Here is a 23,073-nt window from a genome sequence, read left to right as displayed (position 1 = left end):
TCAAATAATTTTTCTTCTATTTTTTAATTTGTAATCACTTTGTTGCTAAAAGAAAAGAAAAAAAAATACAAAGGTATGTAAATTAGGCTATAGATACACTGATAATTAGGCCAACAGATTAAAAATGCAGAACCAGGCTTTTAGAATGAGAGACATTCAATGGCCAAGAATGCCTACAATTCATATCAAATGATTTTCTAATTTTTAATTTGTAATGATTTTGTTGTTAAAAAAAAAGAAAAGAAAATACAAAGGTATGTAAATTAGGCTATAGATACATTGATAATTAGGCCAACAGATTACAAATTCACAACTAGGCTCTAGAATGAGAGACATTAAATGGCCAAGAATGCCTTAACAAATATGTAATAAAATGAAATTTCGAATTTATTTTCAATTCACATCAAATAATTTTCCTTTGATCGATCACTCCATGGCCAACAGACTGCAAATCCAGAACTAGGCTCTAAAATGAGAGACATTCAATGGCCAAGAATGCCTTAACAAATATGTAATAAAATGAAATTTCGAATTTATTTTCAATTCACATCAAATAATTTTTCCTCGATCGATCACTTCATGGCCAACAGACTGCAAATCCAGAACTAGGCTCTAGAGAATGAGAGACATTAAATGGCCAAGAATGCCTAGAATTCATATCAAATAATTTTTCTTCTATTTTTTAATTTGTAATCACTTTATTGCTAAAAGAAAAGAAAAAAATACAAAGGTATGTAAATTAGGTTATAGATACATTGATAATTAGGCCAACAGATCACAAATTCACAACTAGGCTCTAAAATGAGAAACATTCAATGGCCAAGAATGCCTACAATTCCCATCAAATAATTTTTCTTCTATTTTTTTTTTTTTTAAATTTTTGTAATCAAATCATTCCATTTAACTTTTTTTTTTTTTTTAAAATTTTGTGCCATTTGAATAATTTTTTTTTTTTTTTTTTTAAAAAAATATTTTTTATTCATTGAATTGTTTATTTGTCTGAAAAAAAAAAAATTTTTTTTTCTTTTTATTATTTTATTTGAATTTATTTATGTTTTTGATTTTATTTTATTTTATTGCTTTAAAAAATGCTATTTAAATGTTTTCTTTTATATATTTTTTCTTTATTTATTCTTACATTTTATTCAATTATACTTTTTTTTTTTTGCCTAAAATTAATCATACAAAAATTAAAAAATAACTTTTGACCTTTTTCTATTATAAATTGAAATTGCTAAAAATTTTATTCTCAAATTTTCATTGATATTTTTTAAAAAAATAAGAATAAAAAATTTATAAATGCTAATATAATAATAATAGTAAAAGAGTATATTTGTGTACTGTTATTTAAGTTTTTAAGTATTTAAGTTCTTTTTTTTTGTTCTTTTATTATTATTTTTTTTTAATTTTTAATTTTTGTATTATTATTATTGTATTTTAATTTTTTGATAGCTAAAACAAAAAAAGAAAAAAAAATTTTATAAAATATATAATATTTTTTTTGCTGGTAGATTTTAAACATTTTTTTTTATTTTAACATTTTTTTATTTTAATTGTATATTTTAAGTTTTTTTATTTTAATATGTAATATATTTTGTATATTACTTATGTTAAAATCGATTACTTGAAATGAAGTATATTATATGAAATCGATTACTTGAAATGAATTATTTGATTTTAAATTCGATTAAATGTATTCGTTTCTATAAATTTTAATGAATTGACTATTTCACATAAAAGCAATTTTGTTTTTTTTTTTTTTTTTTTTTTTGCTTTTAAATATTTTATTAATTTAAAATAAAAAAAAAAAAAAAAAAAGGGAAAAATGATTTGCCATTAAAATGCATTCATCATTTAATGAATGAAAATTCTTTTTTAAATTATTAATTGTGCAAAAATTTTTTAATTAAAACAAAATAAAATTTCGTTTAGATAATAAATGAATAAGTTTACTTTTATTTACTTACTTACTCACTTACTTACTTATTTACTCATTTAGTTACTTACTTACTTACTCACTTACTTACTTATTTACTCATTCACTTACTTACTTATTTACTACTACTATTACTGCTATACATTCATCATTTATTTAATAAATTAATTTTTTCAACTGTGCGAGAATTCTTTAATTAAAACAATATAAATTTTCGTTTAGATAATATACCCATAAGTTTACTTTCATTTACTTACTTACTCACTTACTTACTTACTTACTCATTCACTTACTTACTTATTTACTACTACTATTACTGCTATACATTCATCATTTATTGAATAAAAATTTTTTTAATTGTGCAAGAATTTTTTAATTAAAACAAAATAAAATTTCGTTTAGATAATAAATCAATAAGTTTACTTTTACTTACTTACTCACTTACTTACTTACTCATTCACTTACTTACTTACTTATTTACTACTACTATTACTGCTATACATTCATCATTTATTTAATAAATTATTTTTTTCAATTTATTAACTGTGCGAGAATTCTTTAATTAAAACAATATAAATTTTCGTTTAGATAATATACCAATAAGTTTACTTTTACTTACTTACTCACTCACTTACTTACTTACTCATTTACTTACTTACTTATTTACTATTACTACTATTACTGCTATACATTCATCATTTATTTAATAAATTAATTTTTTCAATTTATTAACTGTGCGAGAATTTTTTAATTGAAACTATAAATTTTCGTTTAGATAATATACCAATAAGTTTACTTTTACCAACTTATTTACTCAATTACTTACTTACTCATTTACTTACTTACTTACTGCTAGTACTGCAACGAACTACTAGTTTGCTGCACATTTTGTGCAATTGGCTCTATTATTCTTTTAGGCGCAAAAATCAATGCTTCCTTCATCTTTCCTATTTTTTTTTGAGCTCATTCTTCCATTACTCCCATTCTTCTTGCTAGCTAACTTACACTTTTATCATTTCTAATGTTTTTTTCTTTTTTTGCTAATTTTTACTTTTAATTTTTATTAGATTAAATTTTTTAATAAATGAAATAATTTTAGTAAATTAAATTAATTTAGATTAAATCAGTTGCGTAGAATAATCAGTGAAATTTATCATTTGTTATCAATATTTATTGTTGTTTTTATGTGAAATAAATCGTGTTTTTCTTCTCTTTTCTATTGCTTAGAGATTGTTTACGAACGGATTAATGTATGATTGAGTTATTGATTGATTGATCTGATCTAATCCGATTAATTTCGTTGATTACACTTTCCTGAATTATAAGCTATCACAAATTTATCACTGAATAGACTGTTGTCAGAAATATTTTAGTGTTATCAAATATTTTTTATAAAATCAGAAAAGTGTAATCAACAATATTACTTGTAAATGCAAAAAGATCAATGATTGATTGATCTGATCTGATTAATTTTCTTGATTACACTTTCCTGAATTATACACTATCATAAATTTATTACTGAATAGACTGTTGTCAGAAATATTTTAGTGTTATCAAATATTTTTTATAAAATCAGAAAAGTGTAATCAACAATATTACTTGTAAATGCAAAAAGATCAATGATTGATTGATCTGATCTGATTAATTTTCTTGATTACACTTTCCTGAATTATACACTATCATAAATTTATTACTGAATAGACTGTTATCAAATATTTTGTGTAAAAAAATTTTATGGTACTATTCAGATAGTTCAGATTACTACTTGTAAATGGGATCAATGTGTGATTGATTTATTGATTGATTGATCTAATCTGATTAATTTTCTTGATTACACTTTCCTGAATTATACACTATCATAAATTTATCACTGAATAGACTGTTATCAGAAATATTTTAGTGTTATTAAATATTTTTTATAAAATCAGAAAAGTGTAATCAACAATATTACTTTTAAATGCGAATGGATCAATGGTTGATTGATTGATCTGATCTAATCCGATTAATTTTGTTGATTACACTTTCCTGATTTATAAACTATCATAAATTTATCACTGAATAGACTGTTGTCAGAAATATTTTAGTGTTATCAAATATTTTTTATAAAATCAGAAAAGTATAAACAACAAATATTTTATTATTACTTTTAAAAAAAAAAAAAAAATTTTTTTTTGATTATAAAATTTGTTTAGTGGCAAAATAAAAAAAAAAAATGTGTGTTTCAATGATTGGTCAGCTAATGTTTGCTATAATAATGTCCATTACATTATTGCTAACTATTGCTGCATTTCTTACTCCTGGTAAATTTAAATTTTTTTTGTTGAAATTTTTTAAAATTTAAATTATTTTAACAAAAAACAAAAAACATTAGCAAAAATTTTTGGTTTATTTTCTCAATGATTCTAAATCTTTGATAACTTTAGATATGTTAATTATTAAGTAAAATAATCAATTGTTTATAATTGAGTAAAGTAATCAATTGTTAATAATTAAGTAAAGTAATCAATCGTTAATTATTAAGTAAAGTAATCAATCGTTAATTATTAAGTAAAGTAATCAATCGTTAATTATCAAGTAAAGTAATCAATCGTTAATTATTAAGTAAAGTAATCAATCGTTAATTATTAAGTAAAGTAATCAATCGTTAATTATTAAGTAAAGTAATCGATTGTTAATTATTAAGTAAAGTAATCAATCGTTAATTATTAAGTAAAGTAATCAATCGTTAATTATTAAGTAAAGTAATCAATCGTTAATTATCAAGTAAAGTAATCAATCGTTAATTATTAAGTAAAGTAATCAATCGTTAATTATTATGTAAAGTAATCAATCGTTAATTATTAAGTAAAGTAATCGATTGTTAATTATTAAGTAAAGTAATCAATCGTTAATTATTAAGTAAAGTAATCAATCGTTAATTATTAAGTAAAGTAATCAATCGTTAATTATTAAGTAAAGTAATCAATCGTTAATTATTAAGTAAAGTAATCAATCGTTAATTATTAAGTAAAGTAATCGATTGTTAATTATTAAGTAAAGTAATCAATCGTTAATTATTAAGTAAAGTAATCAATCGTTAATTATTAAGTAAAGTAATCAATCGTTAATTATTAAGTAATCAATCGTTAATTATTAAGTAAAGTAATCAATCGTTAATTATTAAGTAAAGTAATCAATCGTTAATTATTAAGTAAAGTAATCAATCGTTAATTATTAAGTAAAGTAATCAATCGTTAATTATTAAGTAAAGTAATCAATCGTTAATTATCAAGTAAAGTAATCAATCGTTAATTATTAAGTAAAGTAATCAATCGTTAATTATTAAGTAAAGTAATCAATCGTTAATTATTAAGTAAAGTAATCAATCGTTAATTATTAAGTAAAGTAATCAATCGTTAATTATTAAGTAAAGTAATCAATCGTTAATTATTAAGTAAAGTAATCAATCGTTAATTATTAAGTAAAGTAATCAATCGTTAATTATTAAGTAAAGTAATCAATCGTTAATTATTAAGTAAAGTAATCAATCGTTAATTATTAAGTAAAGTAATCAATCGTTAATTATTAAGTAAAGTAATCAATCGTTAATTATTAAGTAAAGTAATCAATCGTTAATTATTAAGTAAAGTAATCAATCGTTAATTATTAAGTAAAGTAATCAATCGTTAATTATTAAGTAAAGTAATCAATCGTTAATTATTAAGTAAAGTAATCAATCGTTAATTATTAAGTAAAGTAATCAATCGTTAATTATTAAGTAAAGTAATCAATCGTTAATTATTAAGTAAAGTAATCAATCGTTAATTATTAAGTAAAGTAATCAATCGTTAATTATTAAGTAAAGTAATCAATCGTTAATTATTAAGTAAAGTAATCGATTGTTAATTATTAAGTAAAGTAATCAATCGTTAATTATTAAGTAAAGTAATCAATCGTTAATTATTAAGTAAAGTAATCAATCGTTAATTATCAAGTAAAGTAATCAATCGTTAATTATTAAGTAAAGTAATCAATCGTTAATTATTATGTAAAGTAATCAATCATTAATTATTAAGTAAAGTAATCGATTGTTAATTATTAAGTAAAGTAATCAATCGTTAATTATTAAGTAAAGTAATCAATCGTTAATTATTAAGTAAAGTAATCAATCGTTAATTATTAAGTAAAGTAATCAATCGTTAATTATTAAGTAAAGTAATAAACAAAAAAAAAAAAAATATTTTAATTTAATTTTAATTTTTTTTTTCCTTCCCTCTTTTCAATAATGTTTTATTTAATTTTGCCTACAAAAATTAATAAATGAAAAAAAAAAAAAAAAAACGAAACTGAAAAATTTGCATAAATTTCAAATCGATCAATAATTTTTCGTAAATTATTTGATCAACAAAATGCAAATTATTCTTGCTACTTTCTTTTTTTGCATCATTTTGAAGTACAAATATAATTTCATAAATTATTAAAAAAAAAAAAAAAAAATTAAAAACAAATTTAAAATTATACTATTTCAAATTTAAAATTAATTTTTTATCATATAATTGTTTGTTTGTTTGTTTTTCAAGTCAAAAAAATAAATAAATAAATAAACTAAGCTTCTAACATTTGATAATAATTTTACTTAGTTAATTTGAAAGTTATCTGAAAAAGTTAACTGATAAATATTTGTTCATATTAAGGTTGGAGGTCATTTTCGGTGATAAAAGATAACGAACAAGAAGCTGAGAAATATTTGGTACCACAAACAATGGGTCTTCTCTGGTGTACCTCACCGATACCTGAAAATAATTTCAAAATTGATTACTGTCATCTATGGCACAATGTAATTTCTCATTTTTTTTTTTATAACATTTATTAAACACTGATAAAAATTATGATAAACAATGATAACAAATTCTTTTATCATATAAATTATCATACAGAAAAAAAAAATAAATAAAAATTTCATATCTTTAAAATATAATCTAATCATTTTTTTTTTTTTTTTTACCTCTGAATTAAATTTAAAAAGATATCAATTTAATTACCAATTTAATTTAATACTAATTCAAAATACCAATTTAATAATAATTATTTCTATAAAAAAAAAAGAAGAAAAATATATAAAATATTTTCAGGATAAGCTATAATTATGATAAAAAAAAAAAAAAAAAACAATGATAACGAATTCTTTTATCATATCAATTATCATACAAAAAAAAAAAAAATAAAAATTTCATTATCTTTAAAATATAATCTAATCATTTTTTTTTTTTATTAACCTTTGAATTAAATTTAAAAAGAATTGCCCAACAATTTTAATTCAAATAAATATTAATTAAATTTAATAATAATAAAATAATAATTAAATTTCTATATAAAAAAAAAAGAAAAATATATGAAAAAATTTGAATTAAATTTAAAAAGAATTGCCCAACATTTTAATTCAAATAAATATTAATTAAATTTAATAATAATAATAAAATAATAATTAATTTCTATATAAAAAAAAAAGAAAAATATATGAAAAAATTTGAATTAAATTTAAAAAGAATTGCCCAACAATTTTAATTCAAATAAATATTAATTAAATTTAATAATAATAAATAATAATTAATTTTATATAAAAAAAAAAGAAAAATATAAGAAAATATTTTTTCAGAAAAAGCCAAAATGTGATGAAAATGTAGCAAAATTAATGATTGCAACATTAATCATCGAAATTAGCTCATTAATTTTGGTTGCAATTACATTTTGCGCCTGTTGTTGTCGTGAATTTTGGATTTTTCTTCTACCATTGTTAGCATTTGTTGCTACAGTGACATTAGCTATTGCTTTGTTTATATATACTCGAAATAATAGCACTGCTTTTGGTAAGTAATCTTTTATTTTTTTTTTAAAGTTTTATTTCAATTAATTTTTATAAATATTATTTTTAAATGTTTTTGTTTAGTTTTATTTGAAATTTTTATTAAATTTTCATAAATATTACTTTTAAATCATTTTTTTTTCAGTTTTATTTCAATTGTTTTTTATAAATATTATTTTTAAATGTTTTTTTTAAGTTTTATTTGAAATTTTTATTAAATTTTCATAAATATTACTTTTAAATCATTTTTTTAAAGTTTTATTTCAAATTTTTATTGAATTTTCATAAATATTACTTTTAAATGTTTTTTTTTTTAGTTTTATTTCAATTGTTTTTTATAAATATTATTTTTAAATGTTTTTTTTTAGTTTTATTTCAAAATTTTTATTAAATTTTCATAAATATTATTTTTAAATGTTTTTTTTTTTTTAAAACAATAATTTAAATTTATTGCAAAGAAGGAGAAAAAAGAAAAGGAAACAATAATTATTTAATAATTAATTATGTGCTTCTTTTTTTTTCTTTTTGTTTAAATTAATTAAATTTATTACTTTTAAATCTTTTTTTTTTCTTGAGCAATAATTTAAATTTATCATAAAGAAGAAAATAATTAATTGTGTTTCTTTTTTTTTTTGTTGTTTAAATTAATTAAAAAAATTTTTTCAGAGATATTAAATGAAAATGAACAAATTGCATCAGAAGCATATCATATTAATTTTTTCTATAGCTATTATTTAGCTTGGATTGCTTTAACTTTAATGACTATTTGCATTTTGATTGGTGCTTTTGCTAAAAAACTTGCCCAAATTTGTTGCTAATTATTTTCTTTTTTTTTTTTTTTTTTTGCTCCAAGAAATTTGGGTAAAATAAGTAAATGATAAATTTAAAAAACTAAAAAGTTTTTTTTTAAAAAAAAAAAGTTAATTATTTAAATGATATATGCTTAAATTATGTAAAATTCTTTATCATTTATTTATAATTTTATTCTTTTTGTTTATTTTCGAAAAAAAGGAAAAACGAGAATTATCGTTTTTTATAGGTTTTAAAATTAAGTAAATTTCAATTTTTTAAATTCCAATATTTATTCAATGGTAATTTTTTAATACAAACTTTAATTAAAACACAAATTTTTCAATGTTTTAATTACTTTTTTTGAAGCTATTCTTAGGCAATTTTCATTCATTTTGTACAATTTGATTAACAAATTTATTTTTTGTTTTTAGTTTTTTATTTTTTCAGCAAATTACTAATTTATTTGCTAAAAAGGTTTGCTTTATTGTATTAAGAAAATAATTTGGAAATTTTTTTTTTATGCATAAAAAATTTTTTGTGTTATTTGCTTAGAAATATATAAAAAGTATTAATAACAAATTAGATATCATTTTTTTTTTTTTGACAAAAACATTAATTACAGTATTAAAATTTTGGAAACGTTTTTGTCAGAGAGAAATGATGATTAAGAAATGATAAATTATTTACATTTAAATTGTAATATTTTGAAAATTTAAAAAATGAATGATTCATTTAATTATGATTCAAGCAAATTTTATCTTTATTAGCAATGGCTTCGCTTGTTTATAATAGAATGTATTTTTAGTATGTTTATTTTTATTTATTATTATGTTTATTTATCTTGTTATGCTTATTTATTATGTTTATTTATTTTATCATTGTATTCATGTTTGAATTAAATTTCATTTTTTTGTTCAAAAAAAATTTTAATTTCTTTTTTAAAAAAATTTGATGGAAATGCATTTACTTTAATATGAACAGAATAGCAACAACATCGATATTTGATATTGTTATGATTAAATGGAACATTTTGTGATATAACTTTAAATATTTGATAGCAATTTATTCGTTTACTTCTTTTGTTCTCCTGAAAAAAACTACTGAACAAACATAGATTGATTTAAAGAATATCAAAATTTGAAGAAATTATTTACGATAAAATAAAGAAAAGATTTTAAGAAAGGGAAGAAGTATCTCTCAAAAAGTCTTAAATAAGTATAAAAAAAAAGCAGTAATATCTCTTTGAATGAAAAAAATATTTAATGCTAATGTGTAAATTAACCAAAACAATTTAAATTCTTTGCAATTTTTGTTTCATTTAACGAATTTGGATTGATTTTAAAAACATTGTATTTAACATATGTATATAATTTCAATGTAATCTTTTAAAAAATTATGTGAATTACCGATATCAAAATTTGAATTTTTAGATATTAAAAAATTCAAATGTAAAAAAAAAAAAAAGAAATTTACTTGAAAATGTTTTCTTATTGTGTTAATCAATTAATAATAATAATAATAATAATAATAATGCAGACTGCTTGATTATAAACGATATGGTTACAATGTTAGTAAATTCCTCTGATCATCAGATATATTTCATGCAGCTGTTATCAGTATAGACAATTCTGACTTTAAAAAACGCTACCTTAAAAAGATTATCTATTAAATTTAACTCCTTACTTCAGTATAAACATCACCATTGTTTTCAGCTAATTTAAGCAGTCTTCCAGTACTTCTGATGTGTGCTGCACTCAGTTTTTTGATGATACAATACATTCATATTCGAACAAGTTCAGGCTACAACACAAAATACCTGAAAACGTTTAAGAATGATCTGTGTAATCCGTAATCATAATCCTTGCTTACATCAGCCAAATAGCAACAAATTCAACTGTTGCAGATTTATTTTATTCAGACATTCTTTGAAAACGAATATAGCATCTCTCCTAAACCCTAAAACATACTATTCGTACCAAACGACAGTAATTAATTTAAAAAACACGAGACAAAATAATCAACAAACGTTTTGTTTTCGTAGAAAAACGTTTTGTTATTGAATAATTGATTAGTTGATTACTATTTCTTTATCTTTACCACAATTAGTATGTGTTCCTAGAGTCGGAAAAAAAGAAACTGCTTATTTCACTTATAGTTCCAACATTTCAATACATTTGAGAAAAGATAAATTAATTATGAAAACAGGTGACAATGACTTCCAGAAGAACACATACCTTTCACGACCATGTGAAGATTCTTTAATTCATTATCAAATATTCATTATTTACTAACTATTCGTTACCAAAAAGAAAAAAAAAAAATGAAGAAAATGTAAGCATACGCGCTAACTTCAAACATAAATTCATGCTTCCCGCTGCTGAAATGCAACGTCAACAAGTGAGCAACGTAATGCAAACATGGAAAGTAATAAGGCGCAAATGGAATGACCAAGTGTACATCTGAAATTTTAAATTTCGATTTATAAGAAACTCTTTAGCTGAATGAATCATTTATCATTAATTCAAGTTGTGTTGCCATTGTTTCATTTGAATAATGCAATTATTCTTTCACCATTTTGGCGCAATTTTACAGAATGTCATAAATTCAATCGTTTGCTCCTCGAACTGTTTTGCACAATTGTTTCGCATATCCTTAAATAATTAAAAATTGAAAATTTTCACTCATTTCGTGCACTAAATTAAACTGAACTATATTTTTATTACGCATGTTGATTTTACCTTCCCAACTTTTTATGCAAACTAAATCTTTTACTAAATCTGCAAACTAAATCTAAATATTCACCTGTATGATGGATAAATACTTCCATTTTCCATCTTTTTTTGCTTTCTTTAAAGTACTAATTTTCTCATCAACTTTCAACAACTTCCTCATTAACAAATTATGAGTAAACAAGCTTTGGAACAACTTCAACTTATATTGATTAATACCACATAATCAAAGAAATGCTTACTTCTGTATTCAATCGTTCTTTTCCACTGCGAGTTGCTTCCAATTACTTTAAATAATTTTTCCTCCGAATTACCAGACCACTGTGGAACTCTTAACACATATAAGTTTGCAAGCAATAAGTAGTTCCCCGGTACAAACACCCATACTATCACGTGCTATTTGTTAGTACAGTAATACATCTGCTCATATATATGACTATGGTGGATCTTTGATTATGAATCTGAGTGGATTACATAACAGTTAGCAAAGAAATAAATGAATGACATATATACATGTGCTTGTTAGAGTTATCGATTCACTTTCTGTGCTCAATTTTGCAGATTGGTTATGAATAACTAAGTTAAAACTGTCCACAATAAAAATATCTCAAAATTATTAACTTTGTTACTATCAGAAATTAATTGCAATGTTAATATTAGTGTTCGATGCATAAATGAAATTTAAGAATTTTCAATTTTAATTAAACTTAAAAATATAAGAAATAGTTCATTTATTGGTAATGTTCACTTCTTGGACGGTTAGCATAACACTGAGAAGAGACATTTATCAATTGATCTAATCATTGTTTATTTCTCTTTTTTGAGTAGAAATTAAAAAATGAGACCTGGTGGTGGTGCAATGAAAAAATTTGGTGGGAAAAGACGAATGAGATTTAAGCATAATAAAGTTGTTAAACGAAAAGTTTTGAAAGCACCGAAGAAAAAAGGAATGATCAAAGGAAAGAGTAAATTTAGACAGAAGAAAAATAAACAAAGGATGAAGAAAAGATCGTCAGAAAAAAGTAAGACGAATAGACGAAATGAATTGAATCAATTTATGATCATTTTTTTATCAATTGAATTAATTGTGGAGCTAAATATATATATTTAGAATAGGTAAAGCATATGTTGGATAAGTAAAATCAATACTGATTAAGTATAAATTAAGGATTTCAAGTTATAAATTAACTTATAAATAACAAATTAATGAAATCTAGAAGAGAAATAAGCTTAATGAACGAATGAGTGGTAGCTGGAGATAATGAATTTGTCTATAATCCATTGGTGATAAATTGAATAATTGATAAAATTGAATGATAATTGAATGACTAATAAAATTTAATTCAAAAAAAAAAAAAAAAAAAGAAAAGTACTGTAAAATATCTTTTTTCTATTAAATAAACTAAAGAATTTTACAGTATGCAAAGATTTGACATTAATTTATCATTCGGAACAAATATTATTTTCATTGAAATAATTTACTGATCGATTCCCTTTCTCAATTTTTGCATGTTGCGATCGAATGGATCAAATGCAATGTTGCGAAAAAATGCAATATAACGACCAAATGCGGTGTTGCGGCCAATGCAATGTTGCGACCAAATGCAATATTACGACCAAATGCGGTGTTGCGGCCAAATGCAATGTTGCGACCAAATGCAATATTACGACCAAATGCGGTGTTGCGGCCAAATGCAATGTTGCGACCAAATGCAATATTACGACCAAATGCGTTGTTGCGACCAAACGCAGTATTACGACCAAATGGAATATTACGATCAATTACAGCGTTGCGATCAAATGGAATATTACGATCAATTACAGCGTTGCGATCAAATGGAATATTACGATCAATTACAGCGTTGCGATCAAATGGAATATTACGATCAATTACAGCGTTGCGATCAAATGGAATATTACGATCAATTACAGCGTTGCGATCAAATGGAATATTACGATCAATTACAGCGTTGCGATCAAATGGAATATTACGATCAATTACAGCGTTGCGATCAAATGGAATATTACGATCAATTACAGCGTTGCGATCAAATGCAGTATTACGACCAAATGGAATACTACGATCAAATGCTATATTACGATCAAATGGAATACTACGACCAAATGGAATATTGCGATCAAATGCAGTGTTGCGATCAAATGCAGTGTTGCGACCAAATGCAGTGTTGCGATCAAGGTTTACTTTCACTTTAACCAATGAAATTAACTAAGAAACTTCTTCGCAAGCAATATTTTTCTATTTTCTGTGCCATATTTGCTACAAGGAATTTGAAAGGCTAAAACAATGGGCGCATTCGTACCTCTAAGAAATACGAAAAAGACTATAAGCGCTTCGCCACGGAATTTTCAATTAATTTTTTATTAAACTTACCTATAAATTGGCTGACTCATTTATAGTATATATTCTAGGCTTGCAGTGGCCATAACTTCTGGCTGCTTTCCACATTTATAGGCCTAAGGACTGGAAAAATTTTTTTTTTTTTTTGGAAGACTTATTTTTTTTTTTTTTTTTGGAAGACTTATTTTTTTTTTGGAAAAATCTTTGGAAGACTTATTTACACTCTAATGTCTGCCATGTTGATAGCATTGTGCTCACAAGTTGACAATTTGTGAAGGAAAGTTTTTTATTTCACTTTGAATTCAGCTGTTCGCTCTTATTTTTTGATTTCAGTAGCTCTGCTCGGACAAATAATATTTCTTGGAAGGAATAGTTGCTTACTGTTTATTTTCTATAGTTGCTTGTTGTTTATTGTTGCTTACTGTTTATAATTGTTTATTGTTTATGGTTGCTTATTGTTTATTGCTGCTTATTGTTTATGATTGCTTATTGTTCATGCATAAATTTTACCTAATTTGATTAACTGCATGCTTCTTATATTATTTAGTCATAATTCATTTGCAATTTTAATTTCATTAGTATATGCAGAGATGGCAACCGTTTTTTTCTGAAACAATTAGTGATAACAATAATAATAATAATAAAAGAAATAGCATTAGCAGTGAAAGAAATGACGATTGAGAAATGATTAACATTACTAGATAATAATGTTTATTATCTGTGATATATCATTGATAATTTAAAGATAAGCAAAAGACGGTTGTTTAGTGTTACCTTAAGCAAACGATAGAATTCATACCTGTTTTCCATTAAAATTGAAATTTTATTGAAATTTTGACAACAAAATGTTTGATGAAATTTATCAATTTTTATTTCTCTATTAATAATTAAAAAAAAAAAAAAAATTTAAACAATTTATTTCTATTCGAAATAAGTACGAATCAAAAACTTTGATAAATAATAACAAAGTTTATTTTATTGACTTTAATTTACTTCTTCTTGTTCATTTTCAAAATACACTCATAAAATTATAAAATATTTCATTCAGGAAATGGAAATGAAAATGATGAATGATTTAATTAGAAATGCTCATTTTCAAATAAACAAAATGAATTGGGAAGAGAAAGTTCAAAATTTCACTGATAACACTTGGGAATGTTTATGTGATAATGTAACTGATATTACTAATGTTAGTTAAATTTAAATTTCTACTAATTATATAAGTGATAATTTAATAATTAGACAATTAGCTAGGTAATAATAATAACATTATCATGATAATTATTAAAGTTTTATTATTAGCTTAATACTATTTTATCGAATATGATGATAAATTAGTTAAAATTAAATTTGACAATCTAATAAATACGAATTTAATTTTATAACATAATAAATTGAGCTAGGCCAATTTAAATTTTTTTTAAATTATAAATTAGCTAATAAAATTAATTGAATATAAACTTATGTATTATATTTTTAAATATTTTTTTTTTTTTGTAGATACAAGAAAAATGCATAAATATAGAAAACAAATTAATAAAAATTTTTAAATATATAAAATATGATATCGAATCGAGATTGTCCACTCTGAAATCTGATTCTAATATCAGTTATTTGTCATCCAATCAGTATTATCCATTTTATAATAAAAGTAATAACTTAGAAAATACCTTAAGAGGTAAAGTAAAAGTATAATTATCATTGATTATTGATTATTTAATTACTATTTGTGAATTTCAAAAAATCATTTTCAAAAAAATTATTTGTTTCATTTAAAACATTATAAAATTGTTTATTGTTTACTGCTTAACGCTTTCTTTTTTTTTTTTTTCTTTGAGTGATTAAATAATTTTTTAGAAAAAACATTGGAAAATGATATATTATCAAGTTATTTATATGATGCAGCATAGTTTACTTAAAATTGATGCATTTCAAGTAAACAAATCAAAAATTTATTTAATTTTTTATTGCCCTATATCACTAATAAACAATGATATGTTTGATTTTGATAAATTTTAAAATTTATTTTTAAAAAATTTTCATATTTTGTTCATTGATTTATTTGTTTGTTTGCTTTTATTTCAGAAACGAAAAATGGGATTGAATAAATATTGTTCAACGATACGTTTACTCATTTATGATAGAGTTAAAATTAAAAAACAATTATTGAATGTTAAATATGCAAGAAAAAAACTTGCAAATATTAAGCAAAAAATTCAAAATTCAAATTTGATAAAACAACAATCGGTTAAAATTTCCCTTAGTTCAAATTTAAATTTAGCCATTTTGAATTTAAACAAATGTTAATAGATTTTGATTAATTAATAAATTAAATATTCCACAAAGCATTTTTTTTTTTTTAAACTTGATATTAAATAATTTTTAGCAATTTTTTTTTCAAAACATTATTTTTATTAGACTAAATGTACAAAAGTAAAAATTTTTATTTTTTAAAAATTCGTAAATTTAAGTGATTTGAAGGACAAATTTTAAATTAATTTTAATTTGGCATTTTAAATTAATTTATTAGCTGAATAAATGCATAGCAATGTTGGATAATATATTGGCAGCAATGCAATTTATAATAATTGAAATTGACAAACAATTTGATTCAATTTATTCGGTTAATCGATACATTGCATTATTTAATGAATTGTACCAGCAGTTTCAGCACAATCACCAGGTATTCCATTCAAATTAAATTAATTTGAAATTGGAAATAATTGAAATTGAAAATAATTAAATTAAACTGCACAATCACTAGGTATCCCATTCAAATTAAATTAAATTGAAATTGGAAATAATTGAAATTGAAATTAAATTAAATTAAGCAATTACCAGTATTTCATATAATTGAAATTGAAATTAAATTAAAAAATAATTGAGACTGAAGTTAAATTAAATTAAATTTACGCCAATCACCAGGTATACCATATAATTGAAATTGAAATTAAATTAAAATCACTGAGTTATTTTTAATCTTTTAAAATGGAATTTATTTAAAAAGAAAACAGAAAAGTAATCGATGAATAAAAAAAGAAATGAAAAAAAAATTTTTTTTTTTTTTTGATAAGTTAGATATTATTTGAAATGATAAAAGATTAGTGCAAATATCAAAGGTTTGAATTTTGATAAAATGCTAAAAAGATAAATTGATAATCTGACAAAAAAAACCGATAATGTTAAAAAAAGTCTCTAATCATTGCACTGATAAGAATTGATAATTTTAAATTTATTAAAATCATTTTTTAAAAAATTTTTTTACATCAATTATTTTTTCTATTATTTACTAAGAATTTTTAATTTGTGATAAAAAATGTTTTTTGCAGAAATTTTTTTCGCAACAAAAATGGATATTTGATGAATGAAAATAAACAGTAAACAATAATTTCATTTTTTTAATTTCTTTCGAATCGCTTATTTTCTTTTTAATTCTTAATAAATTTAATAAATATATTTCTATAAAATTTAATAAAACAATAAAAAAAGGAAAGTATTGCTGTTATTGTTTATTTTTCATTTATTTCATCAATTGTTTATGATTTATTTAAATTTGTTTACTTTTATTTATGAAAAAAAAAAGAAAACGAGAAATTTTAAGTTTTTTCAAATTTAACTGTATAATAAAGTTTTTTTTGTTTCGAAACTTCACTTCAAAAAAAAAAAAAGAAAAGTAAGAAAAAAAAGTTTACATTGTAAATAAATTAATTATAAAAATAGGATTTATTGTTTTTCAAACATTAACAAAAGAAATTAGATTAATTAATTAGTAAAAAAAAATATACAAATGATAATTTGTTGTGATAAATATTTTATTTATTTTTTATTTATTGTTTATTCAACATCAACAAAGAAATTAGACTAATTAATTAATTAATAAAAAATATGCAAATGATAATTTGTTGTGATAAATATTTATTTATTGTCTTTCCAAACATTAAAAAAGAAATTAGATTAATTTCCAAGAAAAACAAACATTAACAAAGAAAAAATTAGCTTAACAAAGAAATTAGATTTATTGTCTTTCCAAACATTAACAAAGAAATTAGGTTACAGAATGTCATAAATTTACTCGTTTGCTCCTCGAACTGTTTTGCACAGTTGTTTCGCATATCCTTAAATAATTAAAAATTGAAATTTTTCACTCATTTTGTGCATTAAATCAAACTGAATTATATTTTATTACGCATGTTGATTTTACCTTCCTAACTTTTCTTTTCACTTTTTATGCAAACTAAATCTTTTACTGTAAATATTCATGTTCACTTCTTGGACGGTTTGCATAACACTGAGAAGAGACATTTATCAATTGATCTAATCATTGTTTATTTCTCTTTTTTGAGTAAAAATTAAAGAATGAGACCTGGTGGTGGTGCAATGAAAAAATTGGTGGGAAAAGACGAATGAGATTTAAGCATAATAAAGTTGTTAAACGAAAAGTTTGAAAGCACCGAAGAAAAAAGGAATGATCAAAGGAAAGAGTAAATTTAGACAGAAGAAAAATAAACAAAGGATGAAGAAAAGATCGTCAGAAAAAAGTAAGACGAATAGACGAAATGAATTGAATCAATTTATGATCATTTTTTTATCAATTGAATTAATTGTGGAGCTAAATATATATATTTTAGAATAGGTAAAGCATATGTTGGATAAGTAAAATCAATACTGATTAAGTATAAATTAAGGATTTCAAGTTATAAATTAACTTATAAATAACAAATTAATGAAATCTAGAAGAGAAATAAGCTTAATGAACGAATGAGTGGTAGCTGGAGATAATGAATTTGTCTATAATCCATTGGTGATAAATTGAATAATTGATAAAAATTGAATGATAAGTTTAATAATTGATAAAGTTAAATGATAATTGAATGACTAATAAAATTTAATTCAAAAAAAAAAAAAAAGAAAATACTGTAAAATATCTTTTATCTATTAAATAAACTAAAGAATTTTACAGTATGCAAAGATTTGACATTAATTTATCATTCGGAACAAATATTATTTTCATTGAAATAATTTACTGATCGATTCCCTTTCTCAATTTCTGCATGTAGCGATCGAATGGATCAAATGCAATGTTGCGAAAAAATGCAATATAACGACCAAATGCGGTGTTGCGGCCAAATGCAATGTTGCGACCAAATGCAATATTACGACCAAATGCGGTGTTGCGGCCAAATGCAATGTTGCGACCAAATGCAATATTACGACCAAATGCGGTGTTGCGGCCAAATGCAATGTTGCGACCAAATGCAATATTACGACCAAATGCGGTGTTGCGACCAAACGCAGTATTACGACCAAATGGAATATTACGATCAATTACAGCGTTGCGATCAAATGGAACATTACGACCAATTACAGCGTTGCGAACAATGGAATATTACGATCAATTACAGCGTTGCGATCAAATGGAATATTACGATCAATTACAGCGTTGCGATCAAATGGAATATTACGATCAATTACAGCGTTGCGATCAAAGTGGAAATATTACGATCAATTACAGCGTTGCGAACAAACGCAGTATTACGACCAAATGGAATATTACGACCAAATGCTATATTACGACAAATGAATATTACGATCAAATGGAATATTACGATCAATTACAGCGTTGCGATCAATTGCAGTATTACGATCAAACGAAATATTACGACCAAATGCTATATTACGATCAAATGGAATATTACGATCAAATGGAATATTACGATCAAATGGAATATTACGATCAAATGGAATATTACGATCAAATGCTATATTACGACCAAATGGAATATTACGATCAAATGGAATATTACGATCAATTACATCGTTGCGATCAATTGCAGTATTACGATCAAATGAAAATATCACGATCAAATGGAATATTACAATCAAATGCTATATTACGACCAAATGGAATATTACGATCAAATGCTATATTACGACCAAATGGAATATTACGATCAAATGGAATATTACGATCAAATGCTGTATTATGGCCAAATGCTATATTACGATCAAATGGAATATTACGATCAAATGCTACATTACGACCAAATGGAATATTACGATCAAATGGAATATTACGATCAAATGGAATATTACGATCAATTACAGCGTCGCGATCAAATGCAGTATTACGATCAATTACAGCGTTGCGATCAAATGCAGTATTACGACCAAATGGAATATTACGATCTATTACAGCGTCGCGATCAAATGCAGTATTACGACCAAATGGAATATTACGATCAAATGCTATATTACGACCAAATGGAATATTACGATCAAATGGAATATTACGATCAAATGCTATATTACGACCAATTGGAATATTACGATCAAATGGAATATTACGATCAATTACATCATTGCGATCAAATGCAGTATTACGACCAAATGGAATATTACGATCAATTACAGCGTTGCGATCAAAATGCAATATTACGACCAAATGGAATATTACGATCAATTACAGCGTTGCGATCAAATGCGGTATTACGATCAAATGAAATATTACGATGAAATGCTATATTACGACCAAATGGAATATTACGATCAAATGCTATATTACGACCAAATGGAATATTACGATCAAATGCTATATTACGACCAAATGAATATTACGATCAAATGGAATATTACGATCAATTACAGCGTTGCGATCAATTGCAGTATTTACGACCAAATGGAATATTACGATCAAATGGAATATTACGATCAAATGCTATATTATGGCCAAATGCTATATTACGATCAAATGGAATGTTACGATCAAATGGAATATTACGATCAAATGGAATATTACGATCAATTACAGCGTCGCGATCAAATGCAGTATTACGATCAATTACAGCGTTGCGATCAAATGCAGTATTACGACCAAATGGAATATTACGATCTATTACAGCGTCGCGATCAAATGCAGTATTACGACCAAATGGAATATTACGATCAAATGCTATATTACGACCAAATGGAATACTACGACCAAACGGAATATTACGATCAAATGCTATATTACGACCAAATGAATACTACGACCAAATGGAATATTACGATCAAATGGAATATTACGATCAAATGGAATATTACGACCAAATGGAATACTACGATCAAATGCTATATTACGACCAAATGGAATATTACGATCAAATGCTATATTACGACCAAATGGAATACTACGACCAAATGCTATATTACGACCAAATGGAATACTACGACCAATGGAATATTACGATCAAATGGAATATTACGATCAAATGGAATATTACGACCAAATGGAATATTACGATCAAATGCTATATTACGACCAAATGGAATACTACGATCAAATGCTATATTACGACCAAATGGAATACTACGACCAAATGGAATATTACGATCAAATGGAATATTACGATCAAATGGAATATTACGATCAAATGGAATATTACGATCAAATGGAATATTACGATCAAATGCTATATTACGACCAAATGGAATACTACGATCAAATGGAATATTACGATCAAATGCTATATTACGACCAAATGGAATATTACGACCAAATGGAATATTACGATCAAATGGAATATTACGATCAAATGGAATATTACGACCAAATGGAATATTACGATCAAATGCTATATTACGACCAAATGGAATACTACGACCAAATGCTATATTACGACCAAATGGAATACTACGACCAAATGGAATATTACGATCAAATGGAATATTACGATCAAATGGAATATTACGATCAAATGGAATATTACGATCAAATGCTATATTACGACCAAATGGAATATTACGATCAAATGCTATATTACGACCAAATGGAATATTACGATCAAATGCTATATTACGACCAAATGGAATACTACGATCAAATGCTATATTACGACCAAATGGAATATTACGATCAAATGGAATATTACGATCAAATGCTATATTACGACCAAATGGAATACTACGATCAAATGCTATATTACGACCAAATGGAATATTACGATCAAATGCTATATTACGACCAAATGGAATACTACGACCAAATGGAATATTACGATCAAATGCAGTGTTGCGATCAAAGTTTACTTTCACTTTAACCAATGAAATTAACTAAGAAACTTCTTCGCAAGCAATAATTTTCTATTTTCTGTGCCATATTTGCTACAAGGAATTTGAAAGGCTAAAACAATGGGCGCATTCGTACCTCTAAGAAATACGAAAAAGACTATAAGCGCTTCGCCACGGAATTTTCAATTAATTTTTTATTAAACTTACCTATAAATTGGCTGACTCATTTATAGTATATATTCTAGGCTTGCAGTGGCCATAACTTCTGGCTGCTTTCCACATTTATAGGCCTAAGGACTGGAAAAATTTTTTTTTTTTTTTGGAAGACTTATTTTTTTTTTTTTTTTTTTGGAAAAATCTTTGGAAGACTTATTTACACTCTAATGTCTGCCATGTTGATAGCATTGTGCTCACAAGTTGACAATTTGTGAAGGAAAGTTTTTTATTTCACTTTGAATTCAGCTGTTCGCTCTTATTTTTTGATTTCAGTAGCTCTGCTCGGACAAATAATATTTCTTGGAAGGAATAGTTGCTTACTGTTTATTTTCTATAGTTGCTTGTTGTTTATTGTTGCTTACTGTTTATAGTTGTTTATTGTTTATGGTTGCTTATTGTTTATTGCTGCTTATTGTTTATGATTGCTTATTGTTTATTGCTACTTATTGTTTATGATTGCTTATTGTTTATGACTGCTTATTGTTCATGCATAAATTTTACCTAATTTGATTAACTGCATGCTTCTTATATATTATTTAGTCATAATTCATTTGCAATTTTAATTTCATTAGTATATGCAGAGATGGCAACCGTTTTTTTCTGAAACAATTAGTGATAACAATAATAATAATAATAAAAGAAATAGCATTAGCAGTGAAAGAAGTGACGATTGAGAAATGATTAACATTACTAGATAATAATGTTTATTATCTGTGATATATCATTGATAATTTAAAGATAAGCAAAAGACGGTTGTTTAGTGTTACCTTAAGCAAACGATAGAATTCATATCTGTTTTCCATTAAAATTGAAATTTTATTGAAATTTTGACAACAAAATGTTTGATGAAATTTATCAATTTTTATTTCTCTATTAATAATTAAAAAAAAAAAAAATGTAAACAATTTATTTCTATTCGAAATAAGTACGAATCAAAAACTTTGATAAATAATAACAAAGTTTATTTTATTGACTTTAATTTACTTCTTCTTGTTCATTTTCAAAATACACTCATAAAATTATAAAATATTTCATTCAGGAAATGGAAATGAAAATGATGAATGATTTAATTAGAAATGCTCATTTTCAAATAAACAAAATGAATTGGGAAGAGAAAGTTCAAAATTTCACTGATAACACTTGGGAATGT

General features: G+C 23.5%; 5 protein-coding genes across 5 annotated transcripts; 2 read left to right on the top strand and 3 right to left on the bottom strand.

The window, feature by feature from the left end:
• Positions 1-4,160: 4,160 nt before the first annotated feature.
• Positions 4,161-8,596, top strand: Bm17088 (Uncharacterized protein; the record flags this gene model as incomplete). The annotated part of the gene is made up of 4 exons (XM_043082700.1): positions 4,161-4,236; positions 6,610-6,752; positions 7,572-7,782; positions 8,445-8,596. The coding sequence occupies 4 exons, from the start codon at positions 4,161-4,163 to the stop codon at positions 8,594-8,596; spliced, it is 582 nt and encodes a 193-aa protein (XP_042938634.1).
• Positions 8,597-11,137: 2,541 nt separating this feature from the next.
• Positions 11,138-11,462, bottom strand: Bm1099 (Uncharacterized protein; the record flags this gene model as incomplete). Its single annotated transcript, XM_043082699.1, has 2 exons — positions 11,138-11,221; positions 11,373-11,462. 2 exons carry the CDS (start codon positions 11,460-11,462, stop codon positions 11,138-11,140), a joined length of 174 nt encoding a protein of 57 aa, XP_042938633.1.
• Positions 11,463-12,797: 1,335 nt separating this feature from the next.
• Bm17087 (Uncharacterized protein) lies at positions 12,798-13,907 on the bottom strand (the record flags this gene model as incomplete). Its single annotated transcript, XM_001893339.2, has 2 exons — positions 12,798-13,507; positions 13,880-13,907. 2 exons carry the CDS (start codon positions 13,905-13,907, stop codon positions 12,798-12,800), a joined length of 738 nt encoding a protein of 245 aa, XP_001893374.2.
• Positions 13,908-18,790: 4,883 nt separating this feature from the next.
• On the top strand, positions 18,791-20,171 carry Bm17086 (Uncharacterized protein; the record flags this gene model as incomplete). Its single annotated transcript, XM_043082698.1, has 2 exons — positions 18,791-20,032; positions 20,070-20,171. 2 exons carry the CDS (start codon positions 18,791-18,793, stop codon positions 20,169-20,171), a joined length of 1,344 nt encoding a protein of 447 aa, XP_042938632.1.
• Positions 20,172-20,311: 140 nt separating this feature from the next.
• Bm17085 (Uncharacterized protein) lies at positions 20,312-22,112 on the bottom strand (the record flags this gene model as incomplete). Its single annotated transcript, XM_043082697.1, has 3 exons — positions 20,312-20,683; positions 20,871-21,730; positions 22,085-22,112. 3 exons carry the CDS (start codon positions 22,110-22,112, stop codon positions 20,312-20,314), a joined length of 1,260 nt encoding a protein of 419 aa, XP_042938631.1.
• Between the last annotated feature and the right edge of the window lie 961 nt (positions 22,113-23,073).

This window comes from Brugia malayi (genome assembly GCF_000002995.4).
Source record: "Brugia malayi strain FR3 genome assembly, contig: Bm_007, whole genome shotgun sequence".
Taxonomy (NCBI): domain Eukaryota; kingdom Metazoa; phylum Nematoda; class Chromadorea; order Rhabditida; family Onchocercidae; genus Brugia; species Brugia malayi.
This window is presented reverse-complemented; position numbering and strand designations above follow the sequence as displayed.